This window comes from Bos grunniens, chromosome 5 (assembly GCF_055505025.1).
Source record: "Bos grunniens cultivar Pamir isolate PY7600 chromosome 5, Bosgru_T2T1.0, whole genome shotgun sequence".
NCBI lineage: Eukaryota > Metazoa > Chordata > Mammalia > Artiodactyla > Bovidae > Bos > Bos grunniens.
In genome coordinates this window covers 111,029,240-111,047,528 of record NC_141169.1, presented here as the reverse complement: position 1 = coordinate 111,047,528, position 18,289 = coordinate 111,029,240, and the positions used below count along the sequence as shown (strand labels likewise).

Below are 18,289 nucleotides of genomic sequence, written 5' to 3'. Positions count from 1 at the left end.
GTGCCCCTCTGACACTTCTCCAAAGTGGACAGGAAATACTGTCTCAACTCAGCGTGAGGTCACCTCCTCCTGAAAGCCTCCCCTGACTCCCCAGTGTCCTCTGTGAATTCCACAGTAGCCTCTGCTCCTCTGTTTTTTTTTTCCCCTTAGGAATGTTTGACTCTCTATTCCTTCATGTAATACAATTTAGAATCAACTTCAATTTCCTCAAAAAAAAAAAAGTCTACCAAAAACCTCACAGTTAAACAAAGGGTAAAATAAATATAACATGAAGTAGAACAGGATTCCACAGCGCATGTAACTTTTTAAATAAAGTACACAATTCTGTGACATTGAGTACATTCATCTTATACTTGTGTGATTCTTTTAATATTTTCTCATTAGACAATTTTATTACCTGAAAATAACGTTTTCTTTCTTTCTCATTCTTTTTTCTGGTGTTTTGCAGCTGACTAGGGCCTCCAGTACAACGAGGAGCAGAAGCACTGACACTGGGCACTGTCGTCCAGGCCCCAGACATTCCTTACTCCTATCTCCTACTCCTTCCTAGTCCCTGGACCCTTCATCAGTGAAATAAATCACTGGTATCCTGAATGCTCCCTTCACAGTCTGGTGCTAGCAACCTGACTGTCCCCTGAAGACACAGTTTTCCCTGCAACCGCTCAAGTCAGGCTGTGTCTTCTCCCATGGCCCTAGTGCCACCGAGTGTGGGGATGCGGCAGGGTCCTCCTTGCCCCCCACTGCTTCTTTCTGTGCACCCCCTTTTCTCCCCTCAAGTTTCAGCTCTGAATCTCCTTTCATCAGATCATACCACCACCCACTACCCCTCATTATTGCTGTTGCTTAGTCACTAAGTCGTGTCCGACTCTTTGCGACACCATGGACTGTAGCCTGCCACGCTCCTCTGCCCATGGGATTTCCCAGGCGAGAGTACTGGAGTGGGTTGCCATTTCCTTCTCCATGCTCCTCCATCTAAAAAGACTTCTTACATTCTACCGAAATCCTTGTGTGTGTGTGTGTGTGTGTGTGTGTGTGTGTGTGTGTGTGTGTGTCTGTCTGTCTGTCTCTCCCTTGAGACCGGCAGCGCCTCCAAGGCACAAATAGGTCTGAACGCCCAGCTCAGGAACCAGTCTCCATGAGCGTGGAACAGAACAAGCCCCAGAGGGAGGAAACCAGGGAGCCTCCCTCCCCCAGGCCTCTACAGATAAGAGTTGCCCAGCATGTCTCGGGTTGCAAAGAACCTTGTTCCTATGAGCTCATGAAGCCCAGGGAGGTCACGTGGGAAGATTCTATGGGGCGGGGTGGTGAGGCAGAGATCTCTACTGCAGGGCAGGAGGTCAGGCTGGGGAGCACCCCAGGGTACACCTGACCAGGGGACACAGCTTCCCCCGCCCCCCAGCCCCTGAGCAGCCCCTGCCAGACACCCAGATGTAGACAAACACACAGGCTGGGCATGGGGGGAGGTCACCTAAGTGTGGACACACAGAGTCCCAGACACACTGGGGACACAGGCACTGTGGTGTGCACTCGCTACACGCCCCAAAACTTAAGCTCACAAGACAGACACAAAAGAACACACGCCTGGGGCACACAGAAGGGGGCGGTCCAGGCCGGAGGCGGGGTTCTACGTCCCATCCCCCAGCACGGAGAACAGAGCGTGCAGAGGGGCTTCGGTGACAACTTGCTGCATGAATTAGTAACCTCAGTGCCACAGCCGCCCCCGGCATATCCATCACACACAGGCACAGACAGTGTGGCCCCACGGATACTCCCCGGCACAGGGACATTTAAACAGCAGCCACACTGCAGGGAGCACCCAGCCCCAACGGGATCCCCGCTCACCGTTCACCAGGCCGCTGCCGCCTCCCTGCTCCACCAAGTTCTCCTGCTGCAGACTGGACCGGGGCCGGGGGGTGGGGGGCGTCGGGGCTGTGCTCTCGGAGGCCTTCCTGGGGGCGGGTGTGGGGCGGCTGGCCGGGGGGCTGGCCAGCTCCTGTGGTCTGCCGGGAACCCGGGGCTTGGTGGGGACCTGGGGTCGGCCCTCGGGGCTGGCCTTGGGCACATCCGCCTCGGCTCCTGCAGTCGCCTTAGGGCTGGGGCTGCCGCCCTCCACCTCCTTGGCTTCTTCTGTAAGTTGCTGCTGCTTTGGCTGTGGCGGGGTTCCAGGCCTGGCCCCTGACCGCCCACTGGGGCCCAGTCTGGCACAGTGCTCTGCACACACGAAGGTGCCCTCCTCTGGCCCATTCCTGTAAGCTCCGGGGAGCAGGGTGCTGGAACACCGCCGACACCTGCCAGCGAGAAGAGGGGTGGCGGGGGGGTCAACATAACCAGCCCAGGGTGCTGGCTACCCCTTCTCCAGCAGCCAAAGCTGTACCTTCTCCTCCTCCCGGCTGCCAGCCGGATCCTGTCTCAGTACTCATAACTTGCCCGCGGAAAAGGAAAAAGGTAACTGTCAGAATCAGAGCAGAACAATAAAACCACGTGAAAGCAACACCATAGTTGTGAAACATGCCTTCAGTTTCTGCTGCAAGAGGAAGCAAAGGTTCCCCCCCCGAGGTTCCATCCAGTATGCAAGCCACCGCTCATTAGTGCCTCAAAAAATCACTTTAGTGGTTTGCAACCAACCATTTGTTTTGTTTTTCTATGAAACAGAATAAAGTACCATGTAACAGAGTGCATCACACTTGTTTTATGAACCTAATTTCTGTTGTGTATCTATTTACGCAAATTTGATTTCACGGATGTACCTACGACTGGTCACGGTGTCAAACGTGCCTTACTGATGGTTACCATAAAAAGATTTTAAAACACTGTCCTGACAGCCAGACATGACAGCGTCAATGCAGTGGTTCCTTCTCTCAAGATTTTGGCCCTCATGACACCTCAGTTCTGCAATCAGGTGCCTGGGTTTCAGGTCCAGCCACTACACCTGAACGTACGGGCACGCACACACACACACACACACCCATAGCTGAATACATGCTATAACTCCCGTTCACTGGTTTTCATTGAATACATGCTATAACTCCCGTTCACTGGTTTTCACTGAATACATGCTATAACTCCCGTTCACTGGTTTTCACTGAATACATGCTATAACTCCCGTTCACTGGTTTTCACTGAATACATGCTATAACTCCCGTTCACTGGTTTTCATCGAATACATGCTATAACTCCCGTTCACTGGTTTTCATCGAATACATGCTATAACTCCCGTTCACTGGTTTTCATCGAATACATGCTATAACTCCCGTTCACTGGTTTTCATCGAATACATGCTATAACTCCCGTTCACTGGTTTTCATCGAATACATGCTATAACTCCCGTTCACTGGTTTTCATCGAATACATGCTATAACTCCCGTTCACTGGTTTTCATCGAATACATGCTATAACTCCCGTTCACTGGTTTTCATCGAATACATGCTATAACTCCCGTTCACTGGTTTTCATCGAATACATGCTATAACTCCCGTTCACTGGTTTTCACTGAATACATGCTATAACTCCCGTTCACTGGTTTTCACTGAATACATGCTATAACTCCCGTTCACTGGTTTTCACTGAATACATGCTATACCTCCCGTTCACTGGTTTTCATTGAATACACGCTATAACTCCCGTTCACTGGTTTTCATTGACTATTCAGCTGTAACACGGTTTCCATACATTCTCCAAGCTATTTATATATTCCCTGCCTCTTACTCAAGTTTCTTTAAACTGTCACTTCCCCCGGGAACCACACATTCAAAGCAAGTTGTTACTATGATTTTTTTAACTGCTTTCTTTTTAGAAAACACAAAAGCAAAATAAAACAGAAGAGAAAACTACAAGTAAAATGAAAATTTTAAAAGTGCTTTCTTTTCTCCAGGCTTTTAAAGCCTATTCTGTACCTTGATCAGCATCAGGTACTTAGTCTCGAAGAGCTCTGGCCCCGTTTCTGTCTCTATTTCTGGGACTGAGCCAATAATGTTCTCCCTTCACCAGTTTGTTTGTTCATCAGTAAAACGGCGATAAGAAAGATGCTCCAGCACGAAGAGCGTGGCGAGGGGCCTGGCAGCCCGCGGTGCTGACTCTCGGGGCGCCCCCGCCCCGCCCGCTCACCGGAAGCAGTGCCGGTGGTACAGCTTGCCGTCGGCCAGGTAACGCTGCACCAGGTGCACGTGCTGCTGGCAGGCAGCGCATGTGCTGCTGGGGGTCCGGTGGGAGCCCTGCTTCGACAGGCTGCCCGAGGAGCACTCCTCACCCTGCAGGGAATGGGGTGGGGTCAGGGTCGCCAGCCCTTTCAAGAACACACCCTGTTTCCCCGCTCTAATGGTGGCCGTCCCCCGAGTGTGCACAGTGCTATCCGCTCCACTAGAGCCCCGGAGGGGCAGAGGGTGGGAGACTGTCACTGTTTCACCCCTGAGGAAGCCCAGAAAGGGAAAGACTTGCTCAAGCTCACTGAGTCAGGATGGAAACAAAAAAAGCTTGGCTTCCAGTTTCTGGGGCTCTCTCTTCTGGCTGTATGAGCCTTTCTCCCGTCCCTGCAGGTGAACCTTCCCTGACAGATGACTGTCCTCCGAGGCCCACCTTGACTGCCTCTGTCTCCCCAACCAGAGCCAAGTAGATTTAAATCTGTTTCTCAGCTTCTAAGCACCGTGACCTTGAGCAAGCTGCTTCCATCTCTGGGCCTTGGGTCCGCACCTGCCCAGTGGAATTCTATAACCCCGCCTGTCTCAGCCCTGCACATGCTCACTGGGCACCCACCCTGGGCCAGGCTCCCTGCCCCTTAGGAGCTCCTCCAGCAAGCACTAGATGGGAGCAGGTGGGGAAAGCCCTTTGCATGCTGGGAAGTGCTGTCCAGATGTGAAAGTCTGGGATCACCCCATGAGATCTCAGAACTGACAGCGTGACCCACACTTCCCAGCTGAGAGATCCTGGACAAGAGGCCAAACCTCTTGGGGCTTCAGTGTCCTTCTCGGTACATCAGACACAATACCCGCCTCCCAGGGTTGTTGGGAGGAGTAAGCGGAATCAGGTTAGGAGGTTGACAGTTCAGTCTCCTGAGAATCAAGGGAAGACTCTGCTGTATGGTATGTGTCAGTTTTGCCAGTCCCATGATGGAGGGTCAGTGCCCTGGATGCTCTGTGCCCCTCCCGGGTCTGCCGTCTCCTGCCCCTGCCCTCTGCCCTGACCTATGAACCTCTACTTCCAAAGCCAGTGGGAAAGGGCCTGAGAACACCCGCTGAACCCGGCAGTGGCAGCTGTCCCCGCCCCCACCCTCACTTCCCCAGCCCCCAGAAACTGCCTACCTGAGCCCTGTCTCCTGGGTCCGCGGGAGTAGATGCTTCGGATGGCGGGGAGGACAGCACCAGGCCCTTTCTGGGTGATGAGACACCGGCTGCTGAGAGACCAGGGAGGGGCCTTGAGGCAGCTGGAGACTCTGGAGGCCCAACCTGGCCTGAGCTTTGGGCTCCCCGGCCACCACTTGAGGGTGAACCACCCGAGGCAGTGGGACCAGGCTCCCACTTCACACAGACACAGGGGACGCCTCTGCTGCCAAGCTAAGTGCAGAGGGCAAGGTACCCAACCTCGCCGAGCCTCCACAGAGTGGGACGTGCATCCCACCACCCAGAGCAGTGTGAACAGTAAGCCATGAGGACAGCACAGGACCAACGGTGCCCAGTATGTGAAAGGACAGGTGGCTTCCTTCCTACCAGGCTTAGCGGGTGAAGGAAAGGAGAGGGGAGGAACCACACCGTGCCAGCCTGAAGCTTCAGGAAGATGGGTTGGCTCCCTGGGAGCTCCTGAGGAGCTGCCCTGCCCCTGCCCAGGTGGCCAGTTGCAGCCCTGAACCCTGCCTGCATGCCCTCCAGCTAGAAGAAACCTAGCCCTTACCCCACCCGCCTCCTCCAAGACTGCCCCGTCATTACTTCGGCAAATCTCCACTGAGCACCTACTCTGTACCCAGGGATTAAAATAACCCCCACAAATTCAGAGAACTGTATACAAAAAGAAAACAAAGTCAATGCTGCTATATGATAATTCTTAAAAATAAAATCCAGGGAGTTTTCTGGTGGTCCAGTGCGCTTTAGGACTCTGTGCTTCCACTGCACAGGGCACAAGATCCATCCCCGGTTGGGGAGCTAAGATCCCGCAAGCTGTCACCAAAAAAAAAAAAAAAATCCAACTTCCTTACTGGGGTCATAAACCATTAACAGACCCTGAAATCAACTGAGTGGACTGTAACCAGCATATTGTAAAGATGAATGAGAAGAAAATATCCGCAGGCATCTCGTATTGTAAGGGGAGAATGTGTACATCAACATGGATTCTAATGGGAAACACATTGCTCACCATGAGTCATGGTCAAAAATTTGGGGCCCACTCTATCTCCCACCATACCCCCTACCGTCCTCCTTCCTTCCTACCTACCTCCTCCTTCCCCCTCACTCCCCTGGAGCACACAGGCCCCTTGCTTCCCCCTTGCCTGGAATATTCTTCTCCAGATCTTCACACGACCTCCTTCTCCTCCTTATTCAAAGCTGAGCTCAACTGTCACCTCCTCAGAGGGGCCCTCCCTGACTACTCACCAAAAATAGCCACTTCCTCCTCTCATTGCTTTCTATACCATTACCTTATTTTGTTTCCTTATCCGGCTCATCTGAAACTACATTCACTACTTTGTTCTCTCTCTCCCTCGCCCATCCTTTAGACTGCAAGCTCTGAGTCTGTGTCATTCTCAGCTCTCTCCCTAGCACCTCACACGGTGCCGGGCACACAGTAGAAGTGAAAGAAATATTTGTTAAATGAATGAGTAAGTGCCAGGTGCTGGAGTCAGGCAGCTGTGGACTCAACAGAGATGGTCTACAGGGGAAAGAAGAGTAATCGAGATACTGTGACCAGAGTCTTATGTGTTCACCATGCGGTATGGAGCTACAAGAGCACCTGGAGTACCTCAGGACAGGCTGCTTGGAGGAGGCAAAATGTGGAGATGAGAGGATGAGTAGAAAAGAATGTGCCAGGGCACGGGAGGCAGGGGACAGGGACCAGAGGATCACCACGATGAAAGACTTGAGCAGTAAAGGAATGTGATACATTCAGAGCAGCACAGGAAATTCAGTGTGACTACAACCCGGGGCAATGAGTGGCTTAAGCTAAGTGGGGAGAGGCCCTCAGGAGCCCGGCTACGAAACTGGGCCTCATCCTGATAATACCACCCTTGTCATCCTAGGGTGGGGCAGGTGGGGGGTACCCCTCCTCTGATTCCCTCAGCCACTGGGCTTCCTTCCCTCACACACTGGTTCTAGATTCCACGGTGGCTCCTGGAGGTCAGGGGTCAGCTGACGTGCCCAAGATCACCAGCAACCACAGAGCTCTGGCATGAGATGAACAGGCAGCATGGCACGGTGGTATCTCAGCTACGGCCAGCTTCCCAAGGTACCCAGTGCAGAGACAGTCAAGCCTGGGCAAATTTACCCTTGAAGTCCCTTCCCTGGCCCAGAGAGTACAGAACATGACCATCTGGTGGAGGCTAAATGCCAGCTTCGCCTCCAGGGCTGGAACACCTCCCTGCACCTCCTCTGGTTGAACAGCAGGTGGGATAAAAATGTTCTGCATTTAGGGACCAATTTGCATGGAAAGCATAAGCTGTGCCTTTAGTGACAAGAAATCTCCGCAGGCCCACAGGGTGCTCTCACCCAGGCACAGCTGGGGGAACTGGGTCACCTCAGTGACCTCACCCCCAGGATGCCTGGTGAGGCATAGTATTACCAAGGGTCCTCGCCACCCACCCACCCACCCACAGGGTCCAGGAGGTGGCCCTCCAAAGAAGAGCTTAGTAGAGGGAGACTGGGGTTCGGCCACCAGGAACACTCCAAAAGAAAAGACTGAACTGTGATTCTAGGTGAGCAAGCTAAACTCTAACCAGTGGATAAAAATAATAATAATAATAGAAACCTTGGGTCCTAAAGAAGGGCCAGGCACAGGTTCACGCTTCCTCGCTTACTCTCATCAACCCTGTGAGGTGGGCGCTGTTCTTTCCTCTTTTTTAAATTTATTATTTACTTATCTGTCTGTGCCAGGTCCCACGTGGCTCAGTGGGTAAAGAATCTACCTGCAACGCAGGAGATGCAAGTTTGATCCCTGGATCGGGAAAATCCCCTGGAGGAGGAAATGGCAACCCATTCCAATATTCGTGTCTGGAGGATTCCATGGACAGAGGAGCCTGGTAGGCTACAGTTCATGGGGTCGCAAAGAACTGGACACGACTGAAGCGACTGAGCACCTGGATTTTAGCTGTGGTACACGGGATCTTTAGCTGGTGACATGCAAACTCTTAGCTGTGGGAGCGTAGAGTCGTAGCCACTGAATCACCAGGGAAGTCCCCCGGGCGCTATTCTGTCCTCACTGCAAAGGGAACCCTAAGCTGAGAGGTGACCACGTGACCCACTGTCACCCAGACAGTAAAAGGCACCAGGCTGCCTCTCATCAAAGACTCAGCAGTTGAGAAATACTTTCATTTTGATTTCTAGTCAAATACACAGAACGTTATTTGTTCAATTATAATATTAATCCCTAGCATTATGGGAAAGATGGGGAGTAACAGAGTATTTTAATTTTCAAATTGTTACGCTTTTTTCTATGTTCCAAATTTTCTACAGTAAGCATGTGTTACTCCAAACAAACCAAAAACACCCTGACTTTTTTTTTTAAGAGATGGGATAAGACTGTCCACATGGAGAGCAGAGGCAGGAGGAAGGAATGACATGGCAGGGCCCACAGGACCCATGACAGCCGTGACACAGCGCAGGAGTTAGGACACCCAGATTTGGTTTTCCAGCTGTGTGACCTTGAGCTCCTCACTTCCCCTCTCTGAGCCCATGTCCTCTCCACGGAAGGTTAGGGTCTAGGAGAGATTCTTGCATGGGGACGCTCCATGCAGAAGATTCAGTAGCCACCTGACTCAGGGCAGAGAAATACCCTTGTATCCCCCACCCCCATTCCTTTACCCCACCTCCCACAATTCCCCAGCTTCTCAGTTCTCAGCCCGTGAAGGTCACTGCTGGGAAAGATGAAGCCAAATAGCCCCACAGGATCACTGCCTGGCTGGAGAGAAAAAAACCCAGGGAAGTGTCTGTAAACAGGAAGTGAGGGTAGGAGCCAGCGAGGTGAACTCCCAGACAGCGGATAAACTTGCCCTGCTTTGTCTCCTCTGACACTATTGTTTTGTTTTGCTTTTTACTTTTTTGCCAAGACCACATGGCTTGCAGGATCCTAATTCCCTGACCCAGGATGGAACCCAAGCCCCCAGCAGTGGAAACTAGGGGTCCTAGCCACACGCCCGCCAAGGGAAGTCCCTCTTCTGCCATTATTTTGCTCAGTGACTAGCTCACGTGTTTGTGGTCTGTCTCCCCCACCAGACTGTGAGCTCCTTGAGGGCAGTGATCTCCTTCACAGCTGTAATCCCTGGGGGCCCAGCCCAGTGTTATTTTACTCATAAATATTTCAGTGAGTGGATGAATGATGGTGAATGAATGATGGGCCGCCTGCCTGCACCCTGTCTGCAGCTCAGAAAACAGATGATACACTCCCAGGGCCCCGCCCCTAAGGAGGGTACCCTCTCACCTGGGGCACCCTCTCACCTGGGCCGGAGCCAGCGAAGTGGTTGTAATACTGGGACACGTAGGTCATGATGCTGAGGCAATCGGGGACACTCATGGAGACCATGTCATTGGGATCCAGGAGGGCAGGGATGCCCAGCTCCTTCTCGGCCACTTCAAAGGCCTGGGGTGGGAGCAGATGTCAGGGTCAGGGAAGGTTTGGGGTAGGGGAGAGGGGTGGGGATGGGGGCAGGTGTAGGGGAGGGAGAAGTTGGGCAGGGTGGGAATCAGAAGCAGCCACAGCAGTAAGAGGAAGAGGAGGCAGGGTCAGGGGGTGCCACCCTGCATAGGCCCAGCCTCATTCCGAGGGATGAGGGGGCCAGGGCAGGGGTGACTGGGCTCCCCGCAGCTCTGGCCCCACACTGTGACCTGGAGTGGGGAAGGGCTGGTGTTCCAGGCACAAGCCAGACAGAAGGGAGCAGGGGCTGGGGAGAAGAGCAGCCAGGGCCCCAGGGCAGGACAGCTGCTCCAGGAGCCCCTTGATCGGCTCCTGTTCCGCAAGACCCCTGCCCTCCAATAAACACCCCCCGCCCTGCCCCTGCCCCGCACAACACACAGCCTCATCGTGGGCTTCTATCTGCCTGGGGGACTCACCAAACGGTTATTCTCGAAGACATTGTCCTTGGAAAGTGAATCAAAATCTCTGCAAGAGAAAAGGGGTCGGGGGGGAGGAGTACTGAGCAGGGGGCAGGGCCATGGGTGTAGAGTGACCAGGGGAGGTGACCTTATCCCAACTAGCCTGGGCTTCAGCAGGGTTCGGGGAGGCGTCCGTGGGCTGTCGAGGAGGAAACTGAGGCAACAAGCACAGGCTAAAAGAGTAGGGGTGGCCAGGTGGGAGAGAGGAAGAGCTCATTGTCCCAGGAGGCCTCCAGGTAGAGGCTGGAAATCCACGCGGAAGGGGTGGGGCTGAAAAAGTCCCAGCTTCAAGTTTATCCCCCAAGAAGCCATGTCCTGACTCGGTGGCAAACATAAACACTAAGACCAAGTCCAAGGCTGGTCACGAGAGGGACAGCCATGGATTGCTGACCTCACTCTGGGCACTGGGCTGAGCGCCTGCCTTCAATTTGTCTTCAGCTCTACTTGGCAGGTATTCACCCCACTTTACAGATGGGGACACTGAGGTCCAGAGAGAGGAAGCCACTGTGGGGAGAGGTAGCCACTGTGGGAATCTGCATTTCTCGTCCTTCCACTGCATGCCACAAACCTGGAGAAGCCACCCCAGCTTCCTGAATCCCTAACCCAGCCCAAAGAGGAATGTTGTTTTAATGGGGCCAGGAATAGAACAAGTCTGAACCAGCCTGGAAATGGTATATTCTCCAGAGCTGCCGGCACTAAATGGCTGGCTGACCCAGCTGGGCCGCTCCTGGGGGAACCCTCCGTGGGGGAGCAGCGAAGGGTGTCCCAGTTTCTTAGCTGGGACAGGTGAGAAGTGGCAGGGCCTGCCAGGGGACCCTAGCTGTGGGTATCCCCACTCCCCACCTGCCCGCTCCAGCTGCTGGAGCGGCTGAAACCGGTGGAGGAGGCCCAGCCTGCTTGCTCAGCAGCCTCCTGGGTCTTGTCCTTCTATGGCTGAAAACTGCAGCCTGACTGCTTGAGAGACGTGGGCCCAGAGGCCGCAGCCGGCCAGCGCGGCCTCCCAAGTCTGGGTCCTAGGCCCTGCTCTTCCAGGCCAGGCCTCGTGACCTGGGGCGAGTCAACAGTCCTTGCGGCCTTTGTGTTCCCATCTGCAAACTGGGGGAAGCCTCGTACCACCTCCCAGGTTGGTGGGGAGGACCGGGATGGGTGGAGGCAGGCCTTGCAGATGCAAGAGAGCCCTCGTCCTCCTGCTCACCTACAGGCAGAGTCCAAGGTGCCGTGAACCCTGGGCCGAGATAGGAGGGGGTCGCTTGCAAGCTGTCCCAAGGCCCAGGGTCGGGTGGGCTGGGAGGCAGAGGGGGCTGTGTATGCACTTCAGCTCCATTTTCCACCTCTGGCCAGGCTGCTTCCTCCTCCCCTCAACTGGGTCCCTAACTCCTCCCCCTGCTTCGCCACTGCCTCAGAGTGTGACCCTGAGCAAACTACACACAACCTCTCTAAACCTTGGGGTGAGGGTTAGGGTTGTGATACCACCCCAGCTCCCAACAAAAGCCTGTTCTGAGACCAAATGAGACAAAAGCAACTTGTCAGGGCCCTGGACTGCAGTCTCCCCAGCAGTGTTCCTTCAAGGCTGGGGTCACATTTTTGTTCACCCCATGCACCCAACACTCTCCACACTACCTGGTACTCAGTAGGCGCTCCATGAATGTCTACTGAATGCGTACATGATGGCAACAGCGTGAAAACTGTAAAGGTCCCCAGGATGCTACAATTTTTCCTCTGCTTCTTCTCCCTCCCCCACCTTGGCCCCTAATCAACACCTGGGGTTGGGAAGCCTATTTCCTGAGAGTTTTCAAAGGCCTGGGAAGTTCTATTTGGCAATGGGGGAGATGAGGAGCACAAAAATGAAACCCACCTGGTCCTGCCCGCAAGGGAGCTTAAAGATGCCTCAATTGGGAAAGGGCGGATGGGCCAGCCACCCCCCCACCCCCAGCAGAGGCCTGGGCCCACCACTCCAGCAGCCTGAACCACTTAAGATAGTGCTTGTCCGCACCCCTACCCCAGCCCTATTCTCACGGAGATCTTCCCCTACCCATCACTGAGGTCCTCTCTGTGCCTCACGTAGGACCTGGGCCTCAAGTTTTTATCCTGTGCAATGGGCTGGCAGCCCAGATGCTGGCCTGCCTTGCAAATGAATGATTGGACCTGATTCCGGATCTCTTCTCAAGAGGGAAGCCCCCCTCTGCTCCACACTAATGCCACGTCCCTCCCTGTGGCCCCACCCACCCTCCTTGGCCTGCAGGAGGCCCTAAGCACTCTGGCCCAGCCACATGTCCTGGTTTTCCCCGCCCTGTGCTACGGCCTCCAACAGCGCTGCCTGTATCTCTGCTCAGGATATCCTCTCTGCCTGGGAGGCCCTTCCCTGGCCCGGCTCCTGCGATCTCCTTGAAGATGAGGTGACCAGGCCACCCCAGCCTGGCCCTCTGACACAGCACTTCCCACGTGGACTTCTCAGCACTGCTTATATGTCTATCACCCCCACAGGCCATAGGAGACTGTGTAGGGTTTGTCTCTTGGTTGATTAGAAACTATTTCCATTACCAGGTTCAGTGCCCAGCACAGAGTATAACTCTGCAGACACTTTTGGGAATAAATGAAAGAATAAGACACTTGCATCATCCCTTCCTGCCTAATAACACTACTTACAATCACTAATGTTAACTGAACATTCATCCTCACAACAATCCTGGGAGGTTAGGTCTTATTGTCAAACCCACTTTACAGGTGAGGAAACTGATGCCCGATGGGATCTACTAGTTTTGCCACACCTAGGACACGGAGGAGCTGACCACAAACCAAGCAGCCTGCATTCTGTGGCTGGCAGGCTCAAGTCCATGATGTAGCTTAGCTTGACACTTGAGTCGTTTCACACACTGGCCCTGCCTCACCACCTGCCCTCCAGCCAAAACAGAAGACCCCTGCAGGCCTCCACTCTAATTTGTGGGTCCAGTCTGGGTGCCCTTCTTCTCCATCTTCAAGCCCTGGCTCCTAAGCCCCCTTACCCCATGTCACATACCCCACGGTAGACAGTGGCCCACCTACATCTCCATCTCACTTCTACACCCACACCCTCTCCTCCAGGGCCCACCCCAGGGCCTGATCCACCACCCGCAGACACGGTACCACGTGGTACAGAATACACTAAGGGCACCTGCACTATCGAACCTTGAGGTCATCCTTCCTTTCCTTCTCTCCTTCATCAAAGCCTCCCAGGTGCTGTCTTTGGGGAGCACAGGTCTGAAGGTGGAACAGACACACAAAAGGTTCCAGACCCTGCCAGGGAAGCCCCATCCGAGGGGCTGTAAGCAAGACAGGCAAGGACCATGACTCTTGTCCCCAGTTTGCAGATGAGACCAGAAGTACAAGGAACAGCAAGTGCCAGATAAGCATGTAGTGTTTTATGAATGAATGAGTGGAAGAGGTTCCAGGGCCCCAGGTAGAGGGAGCAGAAACCCCAAGTCAACTTCTCCAACGGAGCCTGGGAACTGGGCAGCTGAGGGCAAGAAGGGGCCATTTCACACCCTGGAGCAGCCCTTTAGGGGTTGCTCATTCAGCCTCCCTGCCCCATGGAGGACAGCTGGGTCACGAGGCACACGCCTGGGAGGCAGGGCTGTGTCCTGGGGGGAGGGGTTTTCCATCCATTCATCTGACCTCTGCTAACGTAGGGACTCCTCTGTGCCAGGCACTGTGCTAGTGCCCTGGAGAAGAGATGGCCCAGGGGAATCAAAGCAAGGGGGCCCCACAAAGAGAACGGGAACCTCAATGCCGAACGGGTAGGGGGCTGCTCAGAGCTCCTGTTTAGTGTAAGAAAGGCCCAGGGTCCCGGAGGAGGGCGCGGGTGCCTTTTCAAAGAGTCAATGCCTGGGGGGCTTCGGTGTCCCTTTGGCGGAAATCAGTGCCCTGTGGGCGGGGCCAGGCCTCCGGTAGAGGGACCAGCACGCGGGGCGGGTTCAGTGTTCCAGTGGGCGGGGTCAGGGGCCAAGTGGGGGAGGGGTGCCCTGGATCGGAGGGTCTCGGCGTCCCGCAAGTCGCCGGGGGCCCGCCGAAGGGTGGGCGTCTCGGCCTCTGGGGGCGGCGTCTGCCACCGCCCCGGCTCCGCGTCACTGAGGGGGGCGGGGGGTCCCCAGCAACGAGCCCGCGCCGCCCTGCGCCCCGGCCGCCCGCCCTCCCGGCACTCACAGCAGGTCGGGCCGGTGCCGGTGCAGAATGGCGCAGAAGGCCAGGCCGTCCCGGAAGGAGCTGCTAAGGTCGCGGATGTCCACGCCGCGGTAGCCCTCGCACTGGCGGCGGCACCAGGCCAGAAGCGCGCCCCGCGGCCCCGCCATGAGCTGCGCGGGGCTCGGGCCCGGGGACTTCACCCGCAGACTCGGCTCGGGCCGGTTTCCGGCTGCGGCTGCAGCTGGGCTCTGCCCCGGCGCCGCTAGGAGCTCGGGGCGCGACCCGCGGGCGGCGGGCTCTAAGGCGGGGAGGAGGCGGGGCCGCGGCCTGGGAGTCCTCGCTCGGGCTCCCCGCGCAGGGTCCTGCTCGGCTGCCGGCTGCCCGCCCGGACCTGCCCAAGCGGCCGCCGCCCGCGTGGCCCGGCCCGGCCGGCCGCCGCCGCCTACTCACCGCCGCCCGCTCCCCTCGCTGTGGGCCGGCCCCGGGCGTCCTGATCTCGGTCCCGTCTGCCGCCGCCCCGGAGCGGGGAGGGGGCGGTGGCCTGGCGCCCCACCCAGCGGCGGCTCCGCCCCCCAGACGCGGACCCCCCGCCAGACCCCCCCTCCCGCACACACAGGCCAGCACCCCGCCGCCCCTCTCCTTGGAGATCCCGGTCACCCACCCCCCCACCGTAGGTCCCCCCTCTTAAAGAGCTGAGATGGCCCCTGAACCCATCACCCACCCAAACTAGCCCTTTCCCACAATGACTTCTTCCACCTCCACCACGCTGCCCACTGGGAACTCTTTCTCCCATCCTGAGTGCTTCCCACTCTTTGGCCTAAGAATCTGCAAATCCTTCACATTCCCCTGGCCTGAAGTTTGAGAGGAGGCATTCCCCCCACCTCAAGTCAATCAGGCAGTTCCTCTGCAGACCCCAAAGCACCCCCGGATGACCACTAGCTTTGTTCTCACCACTCCAAAGCACCCTTGACTTCGAGGTAGTTCTACCACCTCCCCCTCTTCCCCAGAGCCTGAGGCGTAGACTCCATCCCCCCCACCCCACCCATCACCAACCCTGGCATCGAACCCATCACCCATCACCCCCCATCACCACTGTCAGTCCCGTTGTCTACTCAGTGATGTTCTGAGCCTCACAATGGGTCCTGCAGAGTTTTCCTTGCCCCCTGTGTAGGCTCCGGGATCTCACCCCTCCCCACTGGGGCATCCTGATTGGAGTGGTGGAGGATTGGGGTCCCATGGGAAGGACCTATGGGAAGCAGGCCCTTGTCTGGTGGGGCCTTGGGTGTCTGGCCTTGGAACCTCTGAAGCATCATTCTCCTGCTCCCCCATCAAGACCTGGGTCCACCCTCCCCAGAAGCCTCTAATGACCTCCAGGAGAGATGAATCAGCTTCCACTAGGCTGCCGTGGCGGTGACATCACTTTGAAGCCAGGATGAGTCTGTCTCACCACTCCCCAAAGGAAGGAGCAGGGCCCTAATCATTTCTGTCAGCCATCAGCCCTGGGAAGAATGGAGAGAATGGGCTTGGGAGTCATATCCACTCGGGCTTGAATCCTGGCTTTTCCTGCTCACTCAGCCATGTGATTTTGTGTCTCCATGAACCTTAGCTTCCATATCTTAAAAATGGGGTAATTCCTGCTTTACACAGTGGCTGAGAGGAGTAAGAGGTGCCTCACCATTAGTCATCACTCATAAATTCTAACTTGATACCCAGTGCCTAATAACAATGCAGTAAAATGGATTGTAAACGTTTTGTTACCCAGCTTGTCTCCTGGACTTTTTGAGTAAACTATGGAGGAAAGACACTGATTTGGGGAATCCTTCCTCCTCAGGACTTCCCTGGTGGCTCAGACGGTAAAGCGTCTGTCTACAATGTGAGAGACCTGGGTTCAATCCCTGGTTTGGGAAGATTTCCTGGAGAAGGAAATGGCAACCCACTCCAGTACTCCGTCCAGAAAATCCCATGGACGGAGGAGCTTGGTGCAGGCTACTATCCATGGGGTCGCAAAGAGTTTGGCATGACTGAGCAACTTCACTTTCTTTCACTTTCTTCCTCAAAGGTTCACTGAGTTCCAGCCCAGAATACAATTATGACTCAGGGTGGGGCACCCCAGGTGGCCCACCTGGGGGAACCTCACACCCTAGATCTGTAACAAGACTGGAAGGCCACCATCTTTGCCCAGAACACAGACTCTTACGTTACCTAGGAAAGGGCCGCCGTGAGCCAGGCTGCCTGGCCAGCCCTCTTGGCCCCTCACCAGCCTTTCCCTGCCACCTCCAGCCCTGTCGCTGTGGGAAAGCAACTCTAAGAAAGGAGGGTTCCAGGTATTCTCACTAAATCAGAGACCTGGGCTCAGGACTGATACCAGCACCCTCCTTGGCCTTCAAAGACCACCAGTATTCTTCATTAAAACCCAGGAGGGATTATATCCTGTCCTCACCGGCCTAAATGGCTCCCTTCAAGTCCCTGAAGACAGCTTCAGATCTAACCTTGATCCCATTGCCATGATAATAGCTCACCCAGCCCAGACTCTGGGTCCTAATTAGCCTTTGTAGGGTTTATAAACTCATTATCTGAGTCAGCTCACCATGATAGGAAGTAAGGGCCTGCATGACCACAGCCCAGACAACTCACCCCTCTGAACCCCAATTTCTTACCCTATAAAATTGACATAATAATCTTTGCCGTGCCTGCATCCCAGGGTTGTGGGTAATCAGGTGAGATAATGAATGTAAAAATGCTATGCAGACTGTCAATCCAGGATTCGGGTGAGAGATGGGACTGTGCTTACAGGTGAGGTCAGAAGCCACAGATAGTTACACAAGTCAGGTCATGGGCCCAAATCATGCCACAATTTCAGGATTAGGACTGAGGGATTTGGGCCCTTTATCTGGTGTGTTTATTTTTTTAACTATCCATTAAGTAAATACATTCTCCTTATCAAAAACTTTAAAACAAAATAAAGCTAGAGTTCCTATTTGACTGACTCCCTCAACCCCAGTCCCCTCCTATGATGCAGTCACGGTTGTCAGTTTGAAGCCAAGCCTTCCAAACCTTGTGCATGCTTTTATATTCAAACATGGATCCTACAGATTTTGACCAAGCACCTGCTTCTTGGCTGGGGAGCTCAAGGGGAGGTGGGGTGTTAACAGATCAGGATCCCTGTCCTCATGGAACTAACGTTCTAGAGGGCCAGCCAGGCAGGGAACAAGTAAATCAGCGAAGATCATTTCAGATGGTGAAAGGGGCTTAGAAGAAAATAAAGCAAGACAGTGTGACTGAGAACCATGGGAACAGTCAGGGCAGCCAGGGAAGTCCTCCTTGTGGTGGGGACATTTGAGCTGAGTGACACCCATCCCCCTAAGAAAGCAAGTCAAATGCAAGCCAGTGAGAGATGTCACTGCAGGTAGTTTGACTTCTTCTAAAAATTCCCAGTAACAGTGCCGGGCAGGATCTAGGTAAGGAAGCGCTGACTGGTGTGATGAGTGAGACAGACTAGTGAATACTCTTTGTCCAGCATAAGGGGCAAGGGAAAAGGAAGCCCTAAGGAAGAACAGGCGTCTAAGGAGAACCCTGACTAGTCTGGGAAAGGGTGCAATGCTTTTTACTTCCCATTCTTCCTTCCAGCCTGCTTTGCAGGAGGGCTGTGAAGGAGGGAGTGTAAAGGGAGGATGAAAAAAAGCCCAAGGGGTAGGGAGCTAATGTAGACTGAGCACGGATGGGAATGGCTGTGTGAATGCATGACCAGGACCTATAGTTTACATTTAAAATATATATATATTTATTTCATGTATTTGTTTATTTGGCTGCTCTGGGTCTTTGTTGCAGCACTCAGGATCTTCCCAGTGGCG

The 18,289-nt window shown here is 54.7% G+C and overlaps 1 protein-coding gene across 6 annotated transcripts in view; it reads right to left on the bottom strand.

The window, feature by feature from the left end:
* MICALL1 (MICAL like 1) overlaps positions 1-16,194 on the bottom strand; it is a 29,398-nt gene extending 13,204 nt beyond the window's left edge. For 2 of the 6 annotated variants that reach the window (XR_015164496.1, XM_086402761.1), the window contains exons 1-6: positions 15,573-16,194; positions 10,239-10,287; positions 9,627-9,768; positions 5,295-5,386; positions 4,105-4,247; positions 1,843-2,288 (exon numbers count right to left, since the gene is read on the bottom strand). Coding sequence is in view for 5 of the 6 variants with exons in the window: in XM_086402761.1 (XP_086258887.1) it covers positions 1,843-2,288; positions 4,105-4,247; positions 5,295-5,386; positions 9,627-9,768; positions 10,239-10,287; positions 15,573-15,751 (1,051 nt within the window). In the remaining variant the exon portion in view is untranslated. Of the gene's footprint in view, positions 1-1,842; positions 2,289-4,104; positions 4,248-5,294; positions 5,387-9,626; positions 9,769-10,238; positions 10,288-11,900; positions 12,034-14,459; positions 14,926-15,572 lie in introns of those variants that run through there. The other 4 variants (XM_086402762.1, XM_086402764.1, XM_086402763.1 and 1 more) reach the window with 4 other exon arrangements.
* Positions 16,195-18,289: the final 2,095 nt, after the last annotated feature.